The sequence below is a fragment of the Rhynchophorus ferrugineus genome, unplaced genomic scaffold, assembly GCF_030347505.1.
Source record: "Rhynchophorus ferrugineus isolate W39M unplaced genomic scaffold, kcgeb_rfMv2 rfM8, whole genome shotgun sequence".
NCBI classification, from domain to species: Eukaryota; Metazoa; Arthropoda; class Insecta; order Coleoptera; family Curculionidae; genus Rhynchophorus; species Rhynchophorus ferrugineus.
The window spans coordinates 7,223,498-7,248,310 of NW_027472587.1; the positions used below are offsets into that span (position 1 = coordinate 7,223,498).

A 24,813-nucleotide genomic window follows, 5' to 3' on the forward strand; every position below is an offset into this window, starting at 1 on the left:
TTAAAAAAATATATTTATATTGGGTTGTATTATATATATATATATATATATATATATATATATATATATATATATATATATATATATATATATATATATATATATATATATATAAATATGCTATAGAATATATATCTTACTAACAATAATCGAATTACATATCAATTATTGGAAGCGATTTTGTTCGATTATGAAAATTTATCGATTATGCCCAACCCTAATAAACTTGCGTTTCCGCCTGTTATCATAGCGGTCCTTGAGCCGTCTGTTGCGTCACGACGTCGATCGTTGCCGATCTCTTGCCGACCTATGCCGAAACAAGCAGTTCGTCGCTACGGTTACGGGTCGGCAGAAGTTCTGACGAATTCGTCAGAATAGTCGATGAACGTTAATATTATTTGCTTGTTTGCGTGCGAAATCGTCTGGGCCCACGTGCGAATACGTCCGAACTAGTTCAACGTTGTTTTTCCTTTCATCGAAGTCCTCCAGTGGACCTGCTTATTACTTGCATTGAATTCGCCTGGTTCACAATGGATAATAAGAAATTAATCCGATTGGTAGCCGAGAATACATGCTTGTGGAATATGCACCACTCGAATTATCACAACAGAGATGAGGCACGACAAAAATGGGAACATATCGCCCAACAAATGAATGTAAGCTGTAAGTATTTGATAAAAAAAGAATCCCGATGAAACGAAGCGACGTAAATGTGTTCGTATGATTCGTTCGTGAGTAAGAATTGATTATGTTTGTCAGATTTCTTTAAAATATATTAAAATGTTTAATAAAATGTCTTACAGTTATAAAACTTCCAGTTGGTAATATTGTTCTTTATGAATGTCATTTTGACATATGACATATGACATATGGTGAATTATTTTTACTTTGGTTCATAGAAAAGTCAGCTATAGAAGTCGATCTCCCATATAAAAAGTTGTGACTAAATCATGCGCTTCAAAATCACACATAGATGCGCAAGCGTGAATATTTTTAGCGGGAAATTTGAAGAATTTACTTCAATTAAATTTTTCTATTTATAAAACTATATATTTATAACGAAAATGTAAATATAATTTATACAAATGTATGTACAAATGCAATGTATTAACACACACATACATCAAGAACAAGATGTAGAATATGATTGTTTTGATCTGCGCATGCGCATTTTGATAATAAACATCTGGTTATGTTTATTTGTTAATTTTATGGTTACGTTTTCACTTACTTGTTCATTTGTTGTTGCGTGAAATTTAATACAATAATTTTTATTTCCTAAAGTATTAATACTTGTACAATATCCATACTTAACAAATATGAAAAAAATCCATACGTTGTCCCAATAAAAGACATTTATTAACTGAATAATATATTATGCATCTGAATCTTATTTTCTGAACATTTTTTTTCTTATATATTTATTGTTCAACTATATAGAACCGTATATTTAGATTTTGCAATGCAGATTTGTTCATTTTTGCCCTTTGAAGTTCTCTTGCCTCTTTTTATACCCTAAAACAAGCAACACCTATTTATCATTTTTCTCGACAGTATCCTGTTCAGCATGGTATACGCAATTAATTGTATTAAAAGATTCATTTGTTATAACAAGATCTATATAGAAAGACATGTTAAATTTTTCATTTACATTTTAAAATCTCACAGTTTACTTCATCTTAAAACATATTATATCCGTACTTACCTCCAATTCTATTTGAATATTGAAATATGAGGATACATATATATTTACTCCACAAATATCTCCGGATTTGACACTTGCGCATATTGAGCTCCATTTAATTTTACAGACAGAGAATAATTCGATTTTGGCGCATGCGTACGTAACAGGTTAAATGAAAAGTTCTTAGTCGTTTGATATTTGATAGCTGTCGGATCATTAGTTTGTGAATTATAGCATTTTGAGTGAAACATTTTGTTATTGTATTGGTATGCTAAGTTTAGACGTATTGAAATGAGTAGCGAAGACGGTGAACGCAGTGAACGTCCAAAAGAGGTTGTTACCGACGAAAACATTTAAAAAAAATTACAAAAGGATCTTGAATGGCCCTAAATTGAAACTGAATGAAATGGCAGACACTTTAAAGATATCAACTGAACGTGTACATCATATCATTAATATATCACGAATATTTGGGCATGAGAAAGCTCTGTGCAAAGTAGTTGCCGCGCGAGCTCAGCTTTGTCCAAAACCAACTACGAGTTGATGAACAGTGTTTGAAGATGATCAAGCATAATAAATCCGAATTTTTTCGTCTACATGTGACAATGGATGAAACATGGCTCTATCATTTCACTCCGAAATCCAATCGACAGTCATCCGAGTGGACTGTATACCGGCTGGCAAGGTTATGGCATCTGTATTTTGGGACTATCAACAGCGACTATTATATAGCGTCCGTTTGAATGGCAAAATCGCCGAGAACGGCCGCCTTTGAAGCAAAAGAAAGTGCTGCTTCATCAAGACAGTGCACCGTGTCAAAAGTCCATGAATTGGGCTTTCGTCGAATGAAGGGGGAGGTGAAACTGAGGCCTATTTTGAAGCAAAGGACAAATTGCACTAGAAAAATGGTATCGAAAAGTTGGAAAACTTGAATCTTTTTATAATTTTTTTCAACAATTTCCCATGAATATTAAGAACTCTAAATACTCCAGATCTGATTTAAAAACGTGTTTGCTATATGAAACATTCAAATTCATGTTTGACAGTTATTTTTCTGAAAAAGTTACATTACCTTGCTATTCGGTAGCCAAATGCAGTATCGACTTGGGTAGTTTATGTTTGGTTTAATCTATGAAATAACGTATTATAATCCTTAGTTTAATTCTGATTTTGAAATTCTTCCTAATCTGTTCTGAAATTGATTGATTCAATTTGGATAGATCATCGGGATATTTAAGATTATCAGATTTTTATAAGACTTCCTGCTATCTCTTTAATATTATTTTGAATAAATGATAATCACCGATGATTTCTTTACGTTTCCAGGTGAAGTTGTCAAAAATAAGTGGCGGGGTTTACGGGACACCTATCGCAAAGAATGGAAAAAAGTCCGAAAATACAACAAAAATCCGGGTACAACCAAGCCACCTTCATGGTGTTATTTCAAGGATATGGCATTCCTCAAAAGCCAAGTTTCACAATCGAAATTTAACCAGCCCCAGACTGATGGTGAAGCTTCCGAAGAAGACGAAGACGAAATTGAAATATCGGAAACGCGAATAGAGATTATAGACGAGGAATCACCTATCGCGGTAGCCTTGAGTACGATGAACGCCCCACAACTAATTGATGAAGTGAAAAAGAGACCTTGTTTATATGACAATGACAATCGCGGAAAGCAGGAGGCCAGAACGGAGGCTTGGAACGAAATAGGAGAGGCCATGTTTAAGGAGTGGTCCAAATGCAGTCGAGAACAAAAGGAAAACGCCGGTAAGGCTTGAATTGATTTCTGTTTTTCTTGTTGTTCGTTTGTTTTTCTTTTTTTTGTGTGTGCTGATTATATATAACTGTCTGTAAATTAATTTTCAGGGATTTTTTACACAATTTCAAGCTAATAATAATCAAGCTGACCCTACTAGCCGTAATTGCGTCCCATATTTGTACTAGTTTCTCATAGTCAAATGCTCATGCAATATAAAATCAACACGTTCTTTTGATATCTTTACGATGTTAGTTCACGCAACATTACTTTTCGATTATTCAAAACTAGCGTTGGGAATTATCGATTGAAAATAGTCGAAACAGTCGATAGTCGCAAAATAGTCGAAACAGTCGATAGTCAAAAAACCAGCGACTGTAAATAGTAATTACTATTTTCATTGAAATGCACGGTTCGACTTTTTTTTTCAATTCGTGGTGTCAGACGAAGATGTATTAACCCTTTCCTGTTTAAATTGTGAGAGGGGAAAGGACGAAGATAATTGCTTAAACCAGTTAATTGTATATGTTCTTATATTTTCCAACGGTAGTATAAGCGAGACGGTGATATATATTCCTTCACGTACTATAAAAAAGAAAAGGAAAAAATAATTACTGAATACTATTAACATGCTATTAATATTTTCATTTTAAACGAAGTAGAATTACTTTTATATTTGAAGACGCACAATAACTACTAGAGGATTTCCAGATAAAGTAAATGCTTTATTTATTATTGAACAGAATTTTTTCAGACAGAGGCAGAACGTTAAATCAGTCGAATGAAACTGGTAGAACCAAAAATAGTAATTTAAAGTACACGACTGAAATAGTCGATAGCAAATAGTAATAAAATCAGTCGGACCGAAAATAGCGACTGAAACAGTCGATAGTAAAAATTAGTAAATTACTAAACAATCGATAGTCGATTTCATTCGATAATTCACAACACTATTCCAAACGATTTTGTGGATTTTTTTGATGTTTTCTGACATTACCACCTCATTTGGACGTCCACTGCGTTCTGCATCATCGGTGCCTCTACGACTACGTTTGAAGTCAGCAAACGAACGTTTTATTGTTGTTTCTAATGGAGCAGAGTCCTTATAATACTTTTCAAGTCATTGCTTCACTTGGATGGTGTTTTTCCCATCAAGAAGTAGTGTTAAAATAAAACACGAAATTGTTTTTGATTGATTGTTTTGAGAATAACAAAAGTAGTGTCGCTCTTAGCGCAATAACTTACAAAATAAGTTTGTAGTAAAGTCAGTCGAACCAAAAATTGGCACTGAAACAGTCGATAGTAAAAAGTAGTCAATTACTAAACAGTCGATAGTCGATTTCGGTCTTTGTTCCCAACACTATTCAAAACTATTTTGTGGATTTTTTTTGATGTTTTCTGGCGTTACCCCATTTTACCGTTACCGTTACCTCATTTGGACGTCTCTACGACTACATTTGAAGTCAGCAAACAAAGCTTTTAATGTTGTTTCTGATAGAGCAGAGTCCTTATAATACTTTTCAAGTCATTACTTCACTTGAGTGGTGTTTTTTCCATCAAGAAGCAATTTAAAATTAAAACACGAAATTGTTTTTGATTCATTGTTTTGAAAATAACAAAAGTAGTGTCGTTCTTAGCACAGTAACTCACAAACTTATGAGTAGAATCTCATGGAATTTTAACAGCTTTCTTTTGGAGGGTATACATATTACAATTTTTACTTGCAATATTACTAACAGGTCAATTGAAAAGTCCCCGGCACAACTCCCTCCAAGGGTGATATACTAATTATAGCGACCCTCCAACTTTTCGATACCATTTTTGTAGTACGATTTGTCCTTTGCTTCAAAATAGGCCTCAGTTTCGTCGATCACCTCTTCATCCGATGAAAATTTCTTCCCAGCGAGCATTCTTTTGAGATCTGAGAACAGGAAATAGTCGCTGGTGGCCAGATCTGGAGAATACTGTAGATGAAGCATTTCGAAGCCTTTTGAAGCAGCACTTTGTTTTTCTTCAAATGCGATCGTTTTTCGGCGATTTCGTCTTTCAAACGGTCCTATAACGCTATGTAATAATCACTGTTGATGGTTGTTCCTTTTTTAAGGTAGTCATTGAAAATTATTACATTCCCATCCCAAAATACAGATACCATAACCTTGGAGAGATAAATATGCTTCGGAGCGTGTTTATCGTGTGAAGTCTCATGACTTCACACTTCGTCACTCGGATGACTTGGAGTGAAATGACTGGAAAACACTGCTCCGAAGCATCAACTCGTCGTTTTTTTTGGTTAAAAGTGTACTTGCGCGGCACCCACTTTGCACAGAGCTTTCTCTGACAAAAAAATCTTATAGAAATTACACTTTTCTAGCTTTACTTTTGGCAAATTTGTTAGTTAGATCCATAGTTATATTCCATAGAAATGATTGCAGGATTTGAATAGGAGTAAAGACACAACAATGTTATTCTTCAGCATGGCAACTCTCGACCCAATTTTGCAAAACCGTTGAAACTTGGAAGCTATAAAATGAGGAGTGTTACCCCTGCCCGCCGTATTCTCCAAATCTTGCTAATTCTGATTACTACTTGCTCTGGCATGCCGTGACCTGTCTGAGCACTGCTTAACTTTTTAGGAAGATACCAATAATTGGGGAGATTCGTGGATAGCCTCAAACGATACATCGTTCTTCCGAAATGGAATCCGCAAATTGCCTGAAAGATTGGAAAACGTAGAGGCTGTCGATGGACGTTACTTGAATAAAATACATTGCAAAGATTTTTCACAATAGAGCTTTAAATTATAAAAAATCTTTAAAACCAATTTACCGGCTAATATATAACATAGAAACTCTTATTTTTTACCGGATCATGCGGTAGCGATATAATTATTTCCGTATAAACGTCTGGAAGTAGAGCTAGATCTGGGTTTTCGTCCAATAAGTTTTCATCCAATTGGTTTTGTTGGTTTGCTTCGGACTCTTTTGATCTTTCGGGCACTTTTTTGTTACTGATGTCAAAATCTGACGTATATCAAGAAATAATTGGAATATGACGAAGCAGCATTACCATAATTTTACCAAAAGTGTTTTATATGTTTCGGCAGCAGATTTATTCAATTTAAACATCAAAATCGAAAATGCTATTTTGAGTATTCCATGGTTACAGTCTGCATATATTATATAACTTAATAATATAAAACTGAAAACTTTAGTTTATATAGAAACATTTCAAAATCATTGAATATAACTAGTTATTGAATTAGTTAGGTTGTGTAACATTGATATTTCGTATTATTGTTGTTTAAATCCCTCAAAATTAATTTGCAGTCATACTAAAGTGAGAACTAACATAAACATGAGTATAAAAATATTTTGTTAGTTAATGATAGTTTGTACACAGGAATATTGTATTTAAATTGATAATAATTAAGTCCTTACACGCTGCTACTACCATATAATACGTATGTTATATGCATGGACGCTGTCATTAAAACAGCAACGACGCTAACGTTGTCAACTGTTTTGTTTCCGTTACGCTTTTTAATTGCTTTCGCAGTAGGCCAGTTTGACAACAACCTTTCCGTTTTTAGTAAGGGAGATGCAAACTAAATGGAAATCAATTAGAGACACTTTCGCGAGGTATCAATTCAAGACCCTTCCGGAATCTACCAGAAAATGCTTGTATATGGACCAGCTCAGTTTCCTTGCCAGTTATACACAAAAAAGGTAATAGTATCGCGATTTTTGATTAATATGTGTTGTTCTTTTCATTATTATTGTTTTTGACATTTTTGACGTAGTAGCTATAAATATTTAACCAATATTATATTTTTATACCCATGTATAATCTCCAAATATTTCATCTATGTAACGTCCATAAATTTGGGTAATGGATGAAGAATGGCACACAAGTTTAATTATAGCTTTTAATGTTCTGCTCGATTTTAGTTAAATATGAGGGATGGACAAAACAATATGAACACCACGCAATATAACAGGTCAGTTGAAAAGTCCCCGGCCTGGCACATAAATAGCGCTATTAGAATTGAATCTATATGTTTTTTAGTTATCCCTAACTTTCAATGTGTGTGTATAAATTTGACAGCTGTCGGATCGGTAGTTTGTGAATTATAACATTTTGAGTGAAGCACCTTTTGTTATTGTGAAAAATGGATAAAAAGGTGTAACCTTCAGATGTTTCGAATTTTCCCGCAATTCTCAGCAGCCCACAGATCTACTCGAGGCGTTGCACATACCTGAAGTTAGCACCTATGGTGAGGTGGCAACAAGTGGTACTAACACAGGGTACGACGTGGCAACCTCGGGTGGTGAAGCTAGGGGATGACGCGACGCCTCTAGGTTCTTTTCCGTTCCTGACTCTGAGAGTGATCAGACGTGCCACTATTCGTAACACCTGAAGGTAACCCTCCCACGTGCATTTCTTTCTTTTTAAATTCTTATGGTGTGATCTTGTTTAGTGTTTAATATTTTGTTTATTGTTTAATGTCTGTTCATCTAAAAATAAATATTTCTTCTGAATATAATTAGATTCCATTTGTACCGTAATAAATCGCCGAATATTTTGTCTTTATCTAATCGCACTTGTACCTTAAAAAGGAATGTCGCGTGTTGATAAAATATTGCTTTTTGAAGGGCAAGAATACTTGGCTTGATGCCGAGTTTCCGGACACTACCCCAGGAAAATCAACCATCAAGGATTGGTATGCTAAGTTTAGACGTGGCGAAATGAGCACCAAAGAGTTTTTTACGGACGGTGGATGCATGGAAATAGCAGACACTCTGAAAATATCAACTGAACGTGTAAATCATATCATTCACGAATATTTGGGTATGAGAAAGCTCTGTGCAAAGTGGTTGCCACGCAATATATGTATATATACATATATATATATATATATATATATATATATATATATATATATATATATATATATATATATATATCGTCGAAGAGCGAAATTCGATGTTAATTGACGGATATTGACGACCATTAAAAAATGATTGTGACGAGACAACATAAAACTATCGTAGCAAAAGTAGCAGCACAACTCAATACTTACTTGAGTAATATTGTTAAAAATAGTCTCTCAGAAGTTCCACAAAGCTAATATTGGAGGGCTGCGATTGGAAAACCTTTTATAACGGATGTTTATGCCGAGATGCAAAACAAAACCATATATACTGTTTCTTACAAACTGCCAGGTTATCTTACCCTTATAGCTCTTACGATCCGAACTGCTTGCTTCCTGCAGTCAAGCATTGGGAAGATCCCGTTACTATTTGGATCATTGGTCGGATTACTGCGAATTAATATCTCGACATCTTCAATGATAACAACGACTAGCAAATTGTTGCCAAACACTGCTTTATTCCAATATGGTAATGCGTCCATAGTCACAGACAAGAATGTCCAATCTTGTTTTGATTAGCATCAGAATATCATCAAACATCTTTCTTTGTTGATTCATTCGCCAGAACTCGACAGAATTGCACCGTTATAGGAAGTTTTGGAGCAGAGAGAGGAGTGGATTTCCAATGGTAACTCAATACCTTATTAATAAATAAATATTGTGTATAGGTCAGGTGTTCATATTATTTTGTCCAAGCAAATAAGACATCCCGAATTCAAGGAGTTCAGGTTTAATAGCAAACTTTCATATTTTACAGACAGTAAAGTATCGTGTTGATATGTACAATATCGGTTCCGTGGGAACCAGTTCCAAAATTTTGGGATTCATCCTGAATGTGGTAAACATAATGGTAAACATAAACACGTTTTATTAGCCATAAGTATATAATGTAATGATTTGATATATACCACATGGGCTAAAAAGTCCCGGGCGTAACAAAGAAAACGCTTATTCAAAATTGGCTTTATTCATCAAAGTAATCTCAAGAACCATACAATAAATCCAGCGCCGCTCTAACATTTCAATACCACATTTGTAGAACGATTTATCTTTGGTCTCAAAATAGTCTAGTCATCAGTTGCTGTCCACTCAGATGACGATAGTGTTGATTCCGGAGTGAAGTGATGGATCCATGTTTCATCCACTGTCACATATCGATGCAAAAAATCCGACTTGTTACGTTCAAATATAGCCAGCATTGTTCAGAATCATCAACACTCCCTTGTTTTTGGCCAACAGTGAGTAAACGCGACACCCACTTTGAAAAGAGCTTTCTCATACACAAATGCACATGCAATATAAAACCAACACGTTATTTTGTTATCTTTACAATGTTAGCTAACTCACGCAACTTCACTTTTCGATTATTCAAAACGATTTTGTGGATGTTTTCTGGTGTTACACTTTTCAAGTCATTGCTTCGCTTGAACGGTATTTTTATCCCATCAAGAAGCAGTGTAAAATTAAAATACAAAATTGTTTTTGATCCATTGTTTTGAAAATAACAAAACTAGTATCACTCTTAGCACAATAACTTACGAACTTATGAGCACTCAAAACATCGAATTGATGGGTCGGCCGCCGTATATCCCTGATTTGGCACCCAATGATTTATTTTTCATCAACGATTTTTCGGTCAACAATTTTCATCACCCAAAGAAGGTAGTGAAGTATTCAAAATTCATGTTTTGAAGATACCTGATTCGGAAGGGAATAAATGCTTTAAAAATTGGTTTAAGCGTATGTAAAAGTGTATCGATCATCGTGGGGAGTACTTTGAAATATAATAAAAATATATTCTCAGCTTAACTATTTGTTTTTTTTCCTATTCCCGAAATATTTTGATATTGCAATATTTTGCTGTTAAAAAGTACGAGTAGCAATAAATGTCTTTGTCGATTCGAGCGCTAAAAAATACAGGTCACTTATCTCGTCGAAATTATTTCATTATGTCACATAACAGACCTTAAAACCTCCGTTTTGCATAACAAATTATCTTTATTGTCTCATTTGGCATAATAATGAAATGAAAAAAAAACGAATACAGTTAGAGGCGTCCATTATATTTCACACTATTCCACCGAATCCGGCTTTAATGTATTCCGTCTGTTTTTCAGAAGTTGCCCGAACTTACCGTTTGTTGCTTCACTGATTCCGAATTACCTTGGAAGCATATCTGACAATATTTATAACGGACAACGGCTGTGGTTTTTATTTTAATTTGTAGTTTCGCGTTTCCGTCTGGTCTCTTGCATGGTGCTATTTTTAAACGTTGTTTATTGTTAGTATTAATTATTTTCGTTGTGGTTTGTAGATTGGTACAAATCCCAATCCAACATTTACAGCGGATACGTATCGATGGTTGTCGACTTAAGGCTGAGACTGGAGGATTCTTCGTTAACTTTCCGCCGGGCCGAATCATATAGTCACTGAAATCGGGCGCGACGTATCAAAATGATCACGTATCTGTTTTTTCTTCAATATTTAATTTAAACAACTAGAATACATTTAAATTTTTTGCATATTATTTAGTTACTACATAGAGTAATATATATATAGAGTGTTAACTTAATACATTTAATTTCAGAATTGTTTTGTGTGGTGTTGAGACCAGGCGCTGAGAACGTCATTTCGCTTATATATATATATATATATATATATATATATAATATAAACAATATATATGTATATAAACACAACATATCTCCCATATTGAGGTCGCCTTTTACTCTGACGACACTGCTTTCTTCACGGCCGCCAGGTTCGAAGTTACAATTCATGAACGTTTACAGAAGCAGCTCGATCATGCGGTCAAGTGGTTCAAATTCTGGAGGTTGCAAATCAACCCCCTGAAAACCCAGGCCATCATTTTCCACAAGAAGCGTTACGCACTGCGCGTCTCGCAACTTAAGATCGACACCGCAATAATTCCATGGCTGGATAACGTCACGTACCTAGGTCTTCACTTCGACCGGCGGTTCGGTTGGCATTCCCAAATCCAGGAAGTAATACAAAAAGGTTCGGGAATAGCAAACCTGCTATCTTCTCTGATCTGCCCTTCTAGCAGACTTCCCCTCTCCATCAAATGCTTATTTTACAAGATGTTAATTCGGTCCGTAATGTCTACTTCAAGTTTGTTACACCCAACCAGGTCAAACGGCTTCAAGTTTTCCAAAATAAGCTCCTCAGGAGAATATTAAACGCTCCATGGTTTGTCAGAAATAATCAAATTCATAGGGAAACTGACACTCCAGAAATCAAGCACTTCATATCTCAATCATTCCACAAACAACAACTCAGCTCAAGTTCTTCTGAAAACGCGCTTGTTCGCGAGCTGGTCGACATGCTGGCAGCTTAGCACCGCGTCACCGCTAAGCTCTCCCCCTTTTCCAGGCCGAAACGACCTCATCCGTCGCTACAGTCATAACTTTTGCCCCCATACAACAGTACCCAGTTGTGTGTTAACTCAGGTTCGCGAATCAATAGAATCGCCGGGCCCTCGTACCCAATAACGACTGGCGGGTGCCATATCCCCAAATTTAATTGCAGTAGCAGTAGTGATCCACAGGGGTCAACTGTGAGGCGGTTCCGGTTTAGTGTATTGGTAAGCCCAGAGGCAGTCCCACATAACCCGGTCCAACTTGTCACTCCAGGGCAAGTCTCCGCGACCAGGTATGCGTCATGCATTCCACCGCCTGGTTTTTAGGCCAGACCAAAAAAAAACAACATATCTCCTGGTAAATATAATCAAAATCAAGGCAAATTAAGGAGCCTTAAGCCAAAATATTAATTAAATCTTATATCTTGTATCTTAACAAATATACATTTGTTTCAAGTAAATAAACCCTTTCAAAATAATTAAGTTTTTAATTGATGGCACTTTACGAACAATTTTTTAAATGGTAACAAAAACTTTTCATGTAGTATAATCACATTTACCTTCAATGTATTTTTGCCATCGTCCAATTTGGACACATTTTAATTTTTGAAGTGTGGGTAATATATTGATGATTTCTTCTGTTGTATTCCTGTAAATGAATATATATCAATACAAATGCTCTCTATAAATAATTATACACGTATCAAGTAAAAACAATGCTGAGTCATACACACATCCCTAATATAGCTAATTTGAGTTGTTTCTCCTGAGGAAAACGACGTCGGTTTTTTTATTTCCGTATATATTGGATAAACAACACTTTTGGGAATGAAGATTTATTATAATCAAATAATAGTGATCGTAATTAAGGCATAAAAATGCTGATCGTACTCAATGTCAGACACACCAAATTGGCGTCATAAACCAACTATAGAAACAAACAATCCGGTTAGTTATAAATATTAGTCAATCAAATGCCTTTGTAGGAAAATCCAAATGAATCAATCAAAAAAGTGATCTCAAAGCCATCATTAGTTGGATCAGGCAAAAAATGTCTTCGGTTTCGCCTATTGGTAAAATCTCTATGAGCTACTAATAGACCCCACAGACGTCCTGTTGACACACGTCATTTTTCATATCGAGTGATGTGTATCAAGTTTACCAACGATTTTAATTTCTGTTTAGACACACGTGCAGTATCGAGCACGATGTATTGATGCTTGACATGGCAACAACAATATTTTTATTTCATTCCAATTTGGATTGCGAGTAAATATGATGAACAGATCTGGTCGATGCAGGCAAAACAGTCATAAGGTCCTAAATATATTCTTGCATATAACATGGACTGCCAGTATTTGATGATGGAAGAATATATGCGGTACCGATGTTGTCGATATCAGTTGTTCCATCTACGTTACTGATGATGGCATCAGGTAAATATATGCAACCCTTAGAGCGAAGCTTCGCTCGATCAAGCTTAATATATCGCAATTGCTCATTTTCAATTTTCGTATTCATATCAACAATGTATTAATGAAATAGCTGATGGCATCGGAGAATGTTATATGGTATGCGTTCATCGTGCTAACTTTCTTGGTAATTTCTTCGCTTGAACAATAGCAATATAAAAAACATTCAAAGAATATGTACATGTTGTACCTGTCACTGGATTTCTTTGTTTAATATTTCGTATAATATCCACCTTCTACTTTCCAAAATATAAATGGATATTGCAAAACATCGTAAGAATTATGATTGTCTTAGAACCTTTAAATAAGTCGACAGCTATAACAATTGAAACTTCATTAACAGTTGGCATATTGTATCTTAAGTGCTCTCTATATGTTACTTTGTCTGATTTAATGACAATAATGTAGTAAAAGAACCAATTTCATTGTTGACACTTGATTCTGAATCTTGACATTAATTCAAAATTACGATCATTCTCATTTTGAACGATTTTCGAATTACGAGATTGGAAACAATTTCGACTGAGATGTAACTCCAGCTAATAGCGTTTCAATGGTTAATAATGGAAGTGGCACTTTTCCTAATGCGTAGCAAAGGCTGGCTGTTGTACTTAAATGCATTTTTTCCTATACTGCCGATGACGAATTGTGCATATTACGAATATTTTAGAGTCGTATTCGAATGTGATGTGTGTGCCTCTCGTTATCTCAATCAGTTAGCTCGAAGATTTTCATTGTGTTGCTCTTGACTATCAATTACACGTTGTTTGAAACCAGGTCTCTTAAATTTACATCATCCGTCAAGTGTTCTTCTGTAGTTCTATATTATTTAGTCGATAGTTATGGACTATTTCTGCATTACGTGTACGTCGTTCAATATTTACTGTTCGTCCTCGGAGAGGTGTCATTTTGTTTCAATAAATACACAATAAATAACTAGAAGTAACTTTCTGAGCTAAAATTGACAGAAATGTAGGCGACATTTCGCTAATATAATTAAATCACTGAACAAACAGACTTAGAATGCGATCTCCGCTTTATATAGTTGTAACCAAGTTTTATTCGTCATATCCACCTGACGGCGCGCATTGCGGGTTTATTTACTACATAGGAAAATATACAATTTTAATTAAACATTTTATTTATATTCTAGTTAACATTTGTATGAAACATTTTTAAAATAAATCTACTCTGACACTCTAAAGATATCAACTGAACATGTACATCATATCATTCACGAATATTTCGGTATGAGAAAGCTCTGTGCAAAGAGCGCCAGCTCACTTTTGAACAAAAAGAACGACGAGTTGATGATTCGGAGCAGTGTTTGAAGATGATTAAGCGTAATAAACCCTAGTTTTTGCGTCGATATGTGACAATGGATGAAACATGGCTTCATCATTTCATTCCGAAATCCAATCGACATTCATCGGAGTAGACTGTACTCGATGAACCCGCTCCAAAGCGTGGGAAAACGCAACAGTCGGCTGGCAAGGTTATGGCGTCTGTATTTTGGGATGCGCATAGAATAATTTTCATTGACTACCTTGAAAAAGGAAGGACCATCAACAGCAACTATTACATAGCGTTATTGCACCGTTTGAAGGACGAAATCGCCGAAAAATAGCCGCATTTGAAGAAAAAGAAAGTGTTGCTGAACCAAGACAATGCACCTTCGAATTCGTTCCTCATTCACCGTATTCTCCAGACCTAGCCCCCAGCGATTTCCTGTTCTCAGATCTCAAAAGGCCTATTTTGAAGCAAAGGTCAAATAGGTCAAAATATTACAAAAATGGTATCGAAAAGTTGGAGGGTCGCTATAATCAGTGTATCACCCTTGAAGGGAATTATTTTGAATAAAAAAAAGTAATTTTGCCAAAAAAATGTGTTTTACTATGGTAGGCCGGGCACTTTTCAATTGACCTGTTACGTACGGACAGAAGAATAGGTTAAATATAAATAAGTAAAGTAAGAAGCAACTAACTATCTAATTAAAGTGAACTAAAGAAAGTAACTTCGTATCATCTATCTATTTTGTGAATCATTTCTAAGGCCAGAAACTAGTGAGCGTAATGGATTTGGTGGTAGGACCAATTGTGCCAATATTACTCCTCTACCGGTACAATATAATCCATGAGATTCAGCGTTGTTTCAAAATAAATGTCAAACGATTTCTCCAGTTATAACTGATTTGTTGGCGCCATAATCTAGTTCCTGGATTACAGAAGCACTGCATCTACGGAATCGCTCAATTTCATTGTGTTTCTCGCTGTTGTTGTGTTTGATGTACGCACAACGAATTTGTTACATTCTAAGCCTATCCACCTCATTTCCAGTCAATCTCGAACGCAATTGTGACATACCAATACGACTATTATCATTTTCTGTCTCTCGTTGGTCATCAGTGCGGTTGGCACGTGAGGCAGCTCGTCGCACATTAGAATGGTTTCGACAACATGTCAGGCCGTCTTCTTTTTGGAATTGTCAACAATAAAAGTAAAAGTCTAAAAGTAAAAGAACTACTATATAAAACATTTCATATATTTGATTGATTTTACGTGTCTAAGGAATTTTACTGGCAAAGGGGGGCTGATTTTCTGCGTTGTAGATGCTTATAACTTCGTAAATCTATTTGATTCCGAGGTCATCCTGTAGCTCTTCATTGATTACATAGAGATAAGTATTGATAATTAATCGTGGAACTTTGTTTTGACAGCGTTGGATTACTAGTTGGTCTGATGTTTTAGTGCTACCCCATATTTGTATCCTCTAGGTCCGAATTGGTTTTATGATTGACAGATAAACCAATCTTTTTAATTTTAGGCCAATTTTTAAGTTGTTTGTTGTTTAAGATCTTCCTACTATATTTCCTACTTCCTAACTTCCAACTAGCTAGCCTGATCTAATCTCTAGGCCAATTGTAGATCTTGTTGATTACCACTTTTTCTTTTCTATAGTCTTAGGCGGATGCCATTAACTATGTTCCAAGTACAGCTTCTTTTGTTGTTGTGGATTATAACCTAAGTGTAAATCTATGTGTTGTCCTTGCTTTTATACAATAGGGGTGCGCTGATTTAAGTTCTCATTTTATATCTATTATTAATTATTTTCTAGAGATAAGAGTCAAGCAGCCCTGGATGACAGCAGCGATCCCCTTTTCATTGGCGATAATCCACAACCAACACGGACCGTCACCCCTGTTAGCGCCGTTCCTGTTAGTACCGTTCCGACCAACACCATCCCAGTCAACACCATTCCGGTCACCAATCAATCAGTTCAGTTCGTTCCTATTCAACCCAAGAGGGCTTTCGCCACCAGGACCATTGGTACCATCGACCTGTCTTCCTTGAACGTAGAACCGCCGATGAAGAGAATGGCTAAGTCTCTAGAAGAACTCGTCAATATCCAGAAGAGCGAAAAGAAAGATGATCCGATGGATAACCGGAAGTTTCTGCTATCTTTGCTTCCGTTCATGAGGAACTTACCTGATGATGTCAATTTGGAAGTGAGACTGCAACTGATGAGCGTGCTGCAAACGTATACTAATAGGAAGGGTTTTCAGACTTGATTTTCTTGTGTTGTAAATAAAATCGTGTGTTTGGTTCTTGAAATATAATAAATAATGATATTATGTAATTGTACTTTTGTGGTATTGGTGGTGATCCTAGTTTATAAAGGACAAGGAGAAGAGACTTCGCTTTCTCTTGTTGGACACTAATAATTCTGGGTCGTACTGGTATTAACGTGATGGTTATGTGTAAAACACATTCCATTTATAAGATTAATTCATCTCTTGAATATGAGCGTCTTGGCAATACCTGTCTCGTCAAACCTACGTTTATATAATCAGGGAAATGAAATATTTCAAGAAAGAAGGAAAGATAATCACTAGATAATAAATCTGGCACATTACTTTGTTGTTTTATTTGAAGAAATCTGATGCCTAAGCCTATCAAACAGTTTTAGAAAAGTATAATGATGTTATTACGTTATATCTCAATTATCGATTTTGGTTTTAACGATTTTAAAGTGGCGATTTTTATGTCGAGGTCAAAGAACGCTCTGACGGACTAAAAAAGCTCGAAGACGTTGAATTACAGGACTTACTGGACGAATATCGATCTCAAACTAAAGTAAGTGTTAGACTGCTTGGCAGGACTGGATGGTCCGATGTTTACATTGGATGAGAGAGATCCACAAAGAAAATGCCATATTGGACATCATGGCTCCATTGCTTGTCAGTCAAAAAAGAGTTTTCTGTGACATATTATGATTGCCGACGAGAACGACGTGTTGTTGTAAAAGAGACCAGCAATAGTGTGCAAAGTGATCATCTTGCATGACAACGGTCGGCAACACTTGTGTTATGATGGAGTTGTACATTGTTGAAGCGCGAAGAAAAAGTTCTGGTGCACCTAGCATATTGATCGGATCTAATGCTTTCTGATTATTTGTTCTATTATTATATTTCATTTTATAATATTATATTTGTTCAAATCGATGCAGCATGGCTTGGCTAGCACATGGAATTGAAATGGCCATTTGACGTTTTGTTTAGAAAAAATGGTTGTAAAAAGTTGTAGAAAATGACAGAAAATATATTGATTAATATATATTGTACCAATTTTTCTCAATAAATGCCTTACTAAAGATTTTTTAAATTATTTATCTACTACATTGTTACTAGTCGTTGCTGACTTAACCTACAATTTGTCTTTACATAACCCAATCTATCTTAGTCTCTGGTGTAATAATATTTATGTGTTAACACTGCTGTTTTTTTATTAAATGCACCTCACTACACTACGCTATACAAAACCCGTTTAAATCTATGGCTTTTTTAACTTTTAAAATTTGCTTAAATTAATTTATCAAGGTTTTAGAACTCCAATAGATCAAATTATTTACTAATTTACTAAAACTATAATTTTTTGAGGAAAATATCTTGATTTGGTGTACCTCGGTTGGTTACTCGGTGTTTAGGTAATAGTTTAGTTTAAGTAATCCCTCAAATGGTATATAACCAAATAAAGTTTTTCTTCATCAATAGATAGAGTAGCAACACTCACAAAATATTCTCTATTTAACAATGAAAGACTGCAATATTCAGTAATAATAATCTTGGTACATAATCTTGATTTCAGTACACTTGGAACTTCCTAGGAGCAAATTTTTCTAGGGGTCGAAGGATGATAAATCAGGAGGAAATAGGGTTGAAAAAAACTATACCGCCATTCCTGTAGTTTTCCTATTACTAACGGTCGCTTGCATATAGGTGTACTGTACTGGTGAAATATTATTTTTTTATTTTTCAAGCGAGACCTATTTTTGCAAATTTTGACATCCAGCTGGTCAAGAAATTTGGTGGAATATTTACCTGTAGTTGTTTTCCTTTTTTTAGGGTAATCAATTAACAGAATCTCTTTCGCATTCCGCATTACTGCTGCGACTGTTGTTTAGTTTTTGGACGGTAGTGGTAGCCCCATGTCTCATCCATAGTAACCAATTTAAATTCATTTCCTTTTCATCGGGATTCAACAAATGCGGTACCCATTGTACACAGATCTTCCCCAACCTTAATTCTTTGCACAAGATATTTCGCAACTTTTCTTACAGAGCTTCACAAGAGCAGAGTCTTGGAAAGTTGGAAAAACAGGCAAAATGTCTAGACATTCGTGTCAACCCATAGACTAGATGACTATATTAAATAGAAACACAAAATTTCAAAATTCACCATGTGAGGTTAAATACCAATCAGAAGTTCCACAAAACATTAACGTCACTTACCATTTCCTAACCATCGTTTCCGCCTTCATTTGAACTTTTTAGCGCGCTTTCGTATTAGTTGGATTAGTTTTTCACACTTATATTTCACGCTTAAAATATTGGTTTTATGCTACCAACGGAAAGAAAAGGTAAATGAAAACATTGAACTGGGATTTATCAAGGCAAATAACCTAAATTTTCCCAAAATCAAATCGACGATAGTGATTATACTGTGTTGCTGTAACTGAAATAATAATTTAAAAATATATTAGAACTTCTATAGAATTGACGTGAGTGAATATTCCCAACAAACGAATCATGAAATGTGACTAAATATTAAGTAAAAATACTATCAGTATTAGTTTTTACACATGGCATAGTTATTTGAAAATACAGATGAAAATATATTTGACAGGGCTACCAAGACATTCATTTTCCATAGTTAATAATTACATAGAAGGTAACTAACATACAACACAAAAAAGAACATACAACATAAAAATTCCAGTTATGGTATTGTATAAATCTTGCTTTGTGTCGGCGTGGTGTTGTAGTGGTAAAGGCGACAGTATGGTCCTCCTCTGTTGCGGGTTCAAATCCTGCTGTGGCATGGTCATACATTTATGTTTGTGATTGTCCTAGGCAAGAGTGTAAAATCCGACAAGGAAGATGATCCCAGTCACGCCAGGAATCAGGTTGGGTAAGACCGGATGTCTTCTCGGATGATTTCTAAAGTTGGTTACTCGTCAGTCGGTAGGCTTAATACCGAGGACCGTCGTTCGGAGCCCACGTTAATCTGTAGGTCCCGTCACTAAAAAATCCAAGTGGTTGATGTGACTAAAATCAATAAAACTTTTCTTTACTTGTCATATATGTTTTCGTTGATGACTATGACTTAATATCACTTGATATTAAAATGAATAAGAATTTATCCAAGGTGATTTCCAAAATTTCCTGTTATGAAAAAATTGTTTGATGTAGGGACCTTAGTTCTAAGATAAATCTATACCCGATTACGTTCCACATCGCCAAAATATTATTTGCTAATTCAAATAATAAACATACATTCATTTATCTGTTTGCCTTAAAAATATACAAGGTCTTCTTGGAAACATCACGATTTTTTTCACTGAAATCGTTACCATTTCTGAGAACTGAGTCTAATTTTTAGTTTCCTATAAATTTCGCACATTTTGAATGTATGAATAAATAAATGTATCGAGGTTTACTCCGTATTTAGAATATACATTCTATACTAATATAGTTTAGTTAGTAACAATAAACAATTACAGTGCCATAGGCATGGTGATTTAAGATGTTGACGCGCTGGGATTGGTCAGAACTGCTCATGCACATTTATTCTGAACTAACGTGATACATATTACAGATTAGGAAGTATTTTTAAGTTAATTTTATGTGTACAAAAATGTGTTGAGGTAATATAATTATTTGTTATTTAATAGAGAAAAGTGGCAGTAGACAATACGAAGATATAAGGTATGAAATATTAGTAGAAAGCTATATTTTAGTTAAATTATAGTCTAAGCTAGATAAAAGTTACGGGAACCAGGCTACAAAGATTTTTATGTTGTGGTATATTATAACACAGCAAGGCAAAAGGAAAATAAAGAATCTGGAACTAAGAGCACAAATGAAAATAGAAATGAGAAAAATTATTAACGAAACAGATGAATACAAATTTATTTTATATTATTTGTGTATACTACTACTACTGTTTTATTTATTAAAGTTGTTAAATTACCTTATGGTTATACTATCAATACAGAATCATTATCATAGCCCATAAGAAAGCAGAACTCCATTTATTTCCTTATTCCATTTATTGCAATAAAATTTGTTATACGATATATTATTTATATTTTTCTGCACTGTTTATCTGCTCTGGAGAGTTATATAAACCGATAGAAATAATAAATCACAAAGCTTCAAATCTTATGTTATCAATTTATTTCACACTTTTTTTTCAGTTTTTCTCCATTTTTCTTTCTTACCTTTACTACAATCTTTGATCTTTGAATATTATACAAATTCTGTTTTCATATTATTTAACATAGATATGCTATTAAAAAATTATAATATTTTACTAATAATTAATGCCTTATACATTTATTTTCATATTGCCTGCTGCAAATTTTCGCTATTAAACAATAAATAATTATATTACCTCAACAAACATTTGTCAAACTAGTTTCGAATAAATGCACTAATGAGTAATTGTGGCTAATCTGCGCGCACGCTAACTCATGTTCTTTATCTAGTCTATATATGTGATATACAACAAATAGAAAATGTTGCTATGGCTAAATGTGCTGGTGGCACTGCGATACTTGCTATTGGAGACAATAGCGAAAAAGCAGCCAGAAAACTGCACCACTTTGTCATTTAACTTTAACTTTAACACTCCAGAACAGCTCGAGGCAGCTGTACTCAAGATAACTCGTGATATTCAGTCTGCTCACGAATCTGTCACAGTCGAAATTTCATCACAACATCAATCGTGGGAAAACAACCTTCCCGCTTCTATTAAATGTGCAATTTGTATCAAAAACGGTCTATGCAGATTAGCTCGATACACCCTCGATGCTGCAGATAAAAGAGAGGCGAAAAGAGCGTGCAAGGGGATCAGGGAGGCTGTCTCGACCTGGCGAGCGAAGGAATGGGACTTTTTCATCGCGGACCAAACGGTGGACGATCCCCCTTCTTTTTGGAGTGTAGATTCCTAGATGCCTGTCTAGATTCCTCGTGGGGTAGACGCACAATGTCATTCCCTCCTCTGAGGCCAGCGGTTACAACAAATTTCGCAGTCACTGACCAAGAAAAAGTCGAGCTTTTCGCAGAGATTTACGAGGCCCAGATGAAATGTCTCCGCTAAATGCTCTCTGTCCAAACTTGAAGACAACTACACTGTCATCAACGAATCCAGCTCAATCAAAAGTCCAGTCACCCCAGTCTTCCTTCTCAATCATCTCTTGTATCCAAAGGCTTTAACAGACTATGATCGGCAAACTTAAAACCAAAACATAATTAACTCCATCATTAGGCTGCACACTTCTCGGCGTCTTGGAAATACGCACATATAGCGGTTATTCCTAAGAAAGGAGCAAAATCATCTCCATCTGACTCTTATCAACTCCTATCTATCGCACAGATATTTCCAGGCCAAGATGGAAAAACCTTAATTAACCTTTTTATTTCAGACCTGCCGAGAAAACGTTTTACGCTGACGACACTGCTTTCTTCACGGCCTCCAGGCTTGATGTTCCCATTCAACAAAGTTGTTTAGAAACAGCTCGATCATGCCGTCAAGTGTTTCAAATTCTGAAGGTTGCAAATCAACTCCCTGAAAACCCAGGCATTTTCCATAACTGCGCGTCTCGCAACTTAAGATCGACAATTCCATGGCTAGATAACGTCATGTACGTGTCCACTTTGACCGACGGTTCAGTTGGCATTCCCAAAACCAAAAACTCCAAAACTTGTTACGTATTACTATTTGATGATATCTACAGTTCTAATGTTGGACAGGTTGTAATTTTCCTAGTATGTTACAGATGTACCAGTTGGCTATTCACTCTTCCGGTGGATCCACATGAGAAGAAAGGTTATGTATGCTTATAACAAGTCAGTTGAAATATCCCCGGCCTGACACATAGATGGCGCTACTAGAATGAAATCCATATGTTTTTAGTTAGCCCTAACACTCAAAAGACGCGTGTATAAATTTGATAGCTGTCGGATCATTAGTTTGTGAATTATAGCATTTTGAGTCAACTTTTGTTATTGTGAAAAAAATGGATAAAAAGGAATTTTGCGTGTTGATGAAATATTGCTGTTTGGAGAGAAAAAATACAGTTGAAGCAAAAACTTGGCTTGATGCCGAGTTTCCGGACACTGCTCCATGAGAATCAACCATCAAGGATTGGTATACTAAATTTAGACAAGGTGAAATGAGCGCCGAAGACGGTGAACGCAGTGGACGCCCAAAATAGGTTGTTACCGACGAAAATATTTAAGAAATCCACTAAATGATTTTGAATGACCGTAAATTGAAATTTAATGAAATAGCAGATACTCTAAAGATATTAACTGAATGTGTACATCATATAATTCACCAATATTTGGCTATGAGAAAGCTGTGTGCAAAGTGGGTGTCGCGCGAGCTCACTTCTGACCAAAAACCATGACGAGTTGATCATTCGGAGCAGTGTTTGAAGATGATCAAGCGTAATACACCTGAGTTTCTGCGTTGATATGTGACAATGGATGAAATATGGCCTCATCGATTCACTCCGAAGTTCAATCGACAGTCATCCAAGTGGACTGCACACGATGAACCCGCTCCAAAGCGTGGGAAAACTCAACAGTCGACTGGTAAGGTTATGGCGTGTGCATTTTGGGATGCGCATGGACTAATTTTCATTGACTACCTCGAAAAATGAAAGACCATCAATAGCGACTATTACATAACGTTATTGCACCGTTTGAATGACGAAATTTGAAGAAAAATAAAGTGCTGCTTCACCAAGACAATGCACCGTGTCACAAGTCAGGGAGAACGATGGCAAAAATCCACGAATTGGGCTTCGAATTGCTTCCTTGTCCACCGTATTCTCCAGATCTGGTTCCCAGCGACTATTTCCTGTTCTCAGATCTAAAAAGAATGCTCGCTGGGAAGAAATTTTCGTCGAATGAAGCGGTCATCGCCGAAACTGAGGCCTATTTTGAAGCAAATGACAAATCGTACTACAAAAATGGTATCGAAGAGTTGGAGGGTCGCTATAATCAGTGGATCACCCTTGAAGGGAATTATGTTGAATAAAAAAAAATTTGCCAAAAAAATGTTTTTTACTATGGTAGGCCGGGGACTTTTTAATTGACCGCTTATGTAATGCTCTCAAGTTTTTACAGTTTTGAAAGTAATCTTGCTTATGATACTTTGCTATGTTTAGTGGCTAGCTATCATTACATTACTGATATTTGAAACTAATTTTTAATAGAAATTATATTTCATTAAATGCATTTTTAAATGGGTTGGTGAATATTAGTTCTTGAGATAGATATCTTAATATGTTTCACTTAATTTTTTACCGTTACTCTATTACGAGAGAAATATGATAACTTAATTTTGCAAATTTCGACCACGGGGCGATCGCTAGTTGTTGTAAATCATAATTTCAGTGATTTTTTGTTATTATCATCGTACCTACTGCATTAAAATGGTGATTTCCAAGAAGAATCTTTTACGACAACGCAATAAATACGCACGTCATTTGTTTTGAATTAGAATTCTTCAAGGCCCGCGCTTCCACACTCAATTAAAGTAATAGAAAAGTTTCGATGACGTTTCCATGATAATGTGCTTTTAATCACGCGGATAATAATAGCGGCAATAAAAGCGAGGCAGTACCATTTCGTCGTACGTAAAAAGACGCAACAAATGTGCAAACGTCAATCGTAAAGTAGGACCTGGTGCATCGGCGGCGCATCCGGCGACGTTGCCGCGCTTAAAAACCGTCTCATAACTCATTTTCTACGTCGTAGCGCCCCATTTTATAAGAGAAGCGAAAAAACACACACTCACATCGAGCGAACCGGTTCTACAGCACGGTGTTCCGGGAAATTCAAAAGAACAGCGTTGGCGGTCGGTTTCTTTATCTTCACGTTATATATATGTGTATACATATATAATATATATAAGCGCCAAGTTTTTTTTATCAGAGGCATTGAGGGAGATCGACTTCCTCGTAGTACGTTTTATCGAAGAACGTTATCAGCTGGTGATACGGTTCCGTTTGCCTTTTC

The 24,813-nt window shown here is 35.5% G+C and overlaps 1 protein-coding gene across 2 annotated transcripts; it reads left to right on the top strand.

Annotated features, from left to right (window-relative positions):
* The first annotated feature begins 392 nt into the window (after positions 1–392).
* LOC143200959 (uncharacterized) lies at positions 393–16,860 on the top strand. 2 transcript variants are annotated; one of them, XM_076411773.1, is made up of 4 exons: positions 393–663; positions 3,011–3,454; positions 7,033–7,168; positions 16,339–16,860. In XM_076411773.1, the coding sequence occupies exons 1-4, from the start codon at positions 531–533 to the stop codon at positions 16,790–16,792; spliced, it is 1,167 nt and encodes a 388-aa protein (XP_076267888.1). In that variant the 5' UTR covers positions 393–530; the 3' UTR covers positions 16,793–16,860. The 2 variants fall into 2 exon arrangements, with proteins under 2 accessions (XP_076267888.1, XP_076267889.1); XM_076411774.1 differs by having other exon boundaries at positions 490–656.
* Positions 16,861–24,813: the final 7,953 nt, after the last annotated feature.

Coding starts and splice junctions, on each gene's coding strand:
- LOC143200959 (XM_076411773.1), top strand. CDS start 531: ATGGATAATAAGAAATTAATCCGATTGGTAGCCGAGAATACATGCTTG. Junction 3,455..7,032: donor AGAACAAAAGGAAAACGCCG/GTAAGGCTTGAA, acceptor TTCCGTTTTTAG/TAAGGGAGATGCAAACTAAA. Junction 7,169..16,338: donor GCCAGTTATACACAAAAAAG/GTAATAGTATCG, acceptor ATTATTTTCTAG/AGATAAGAGTCAAGCAGCCC.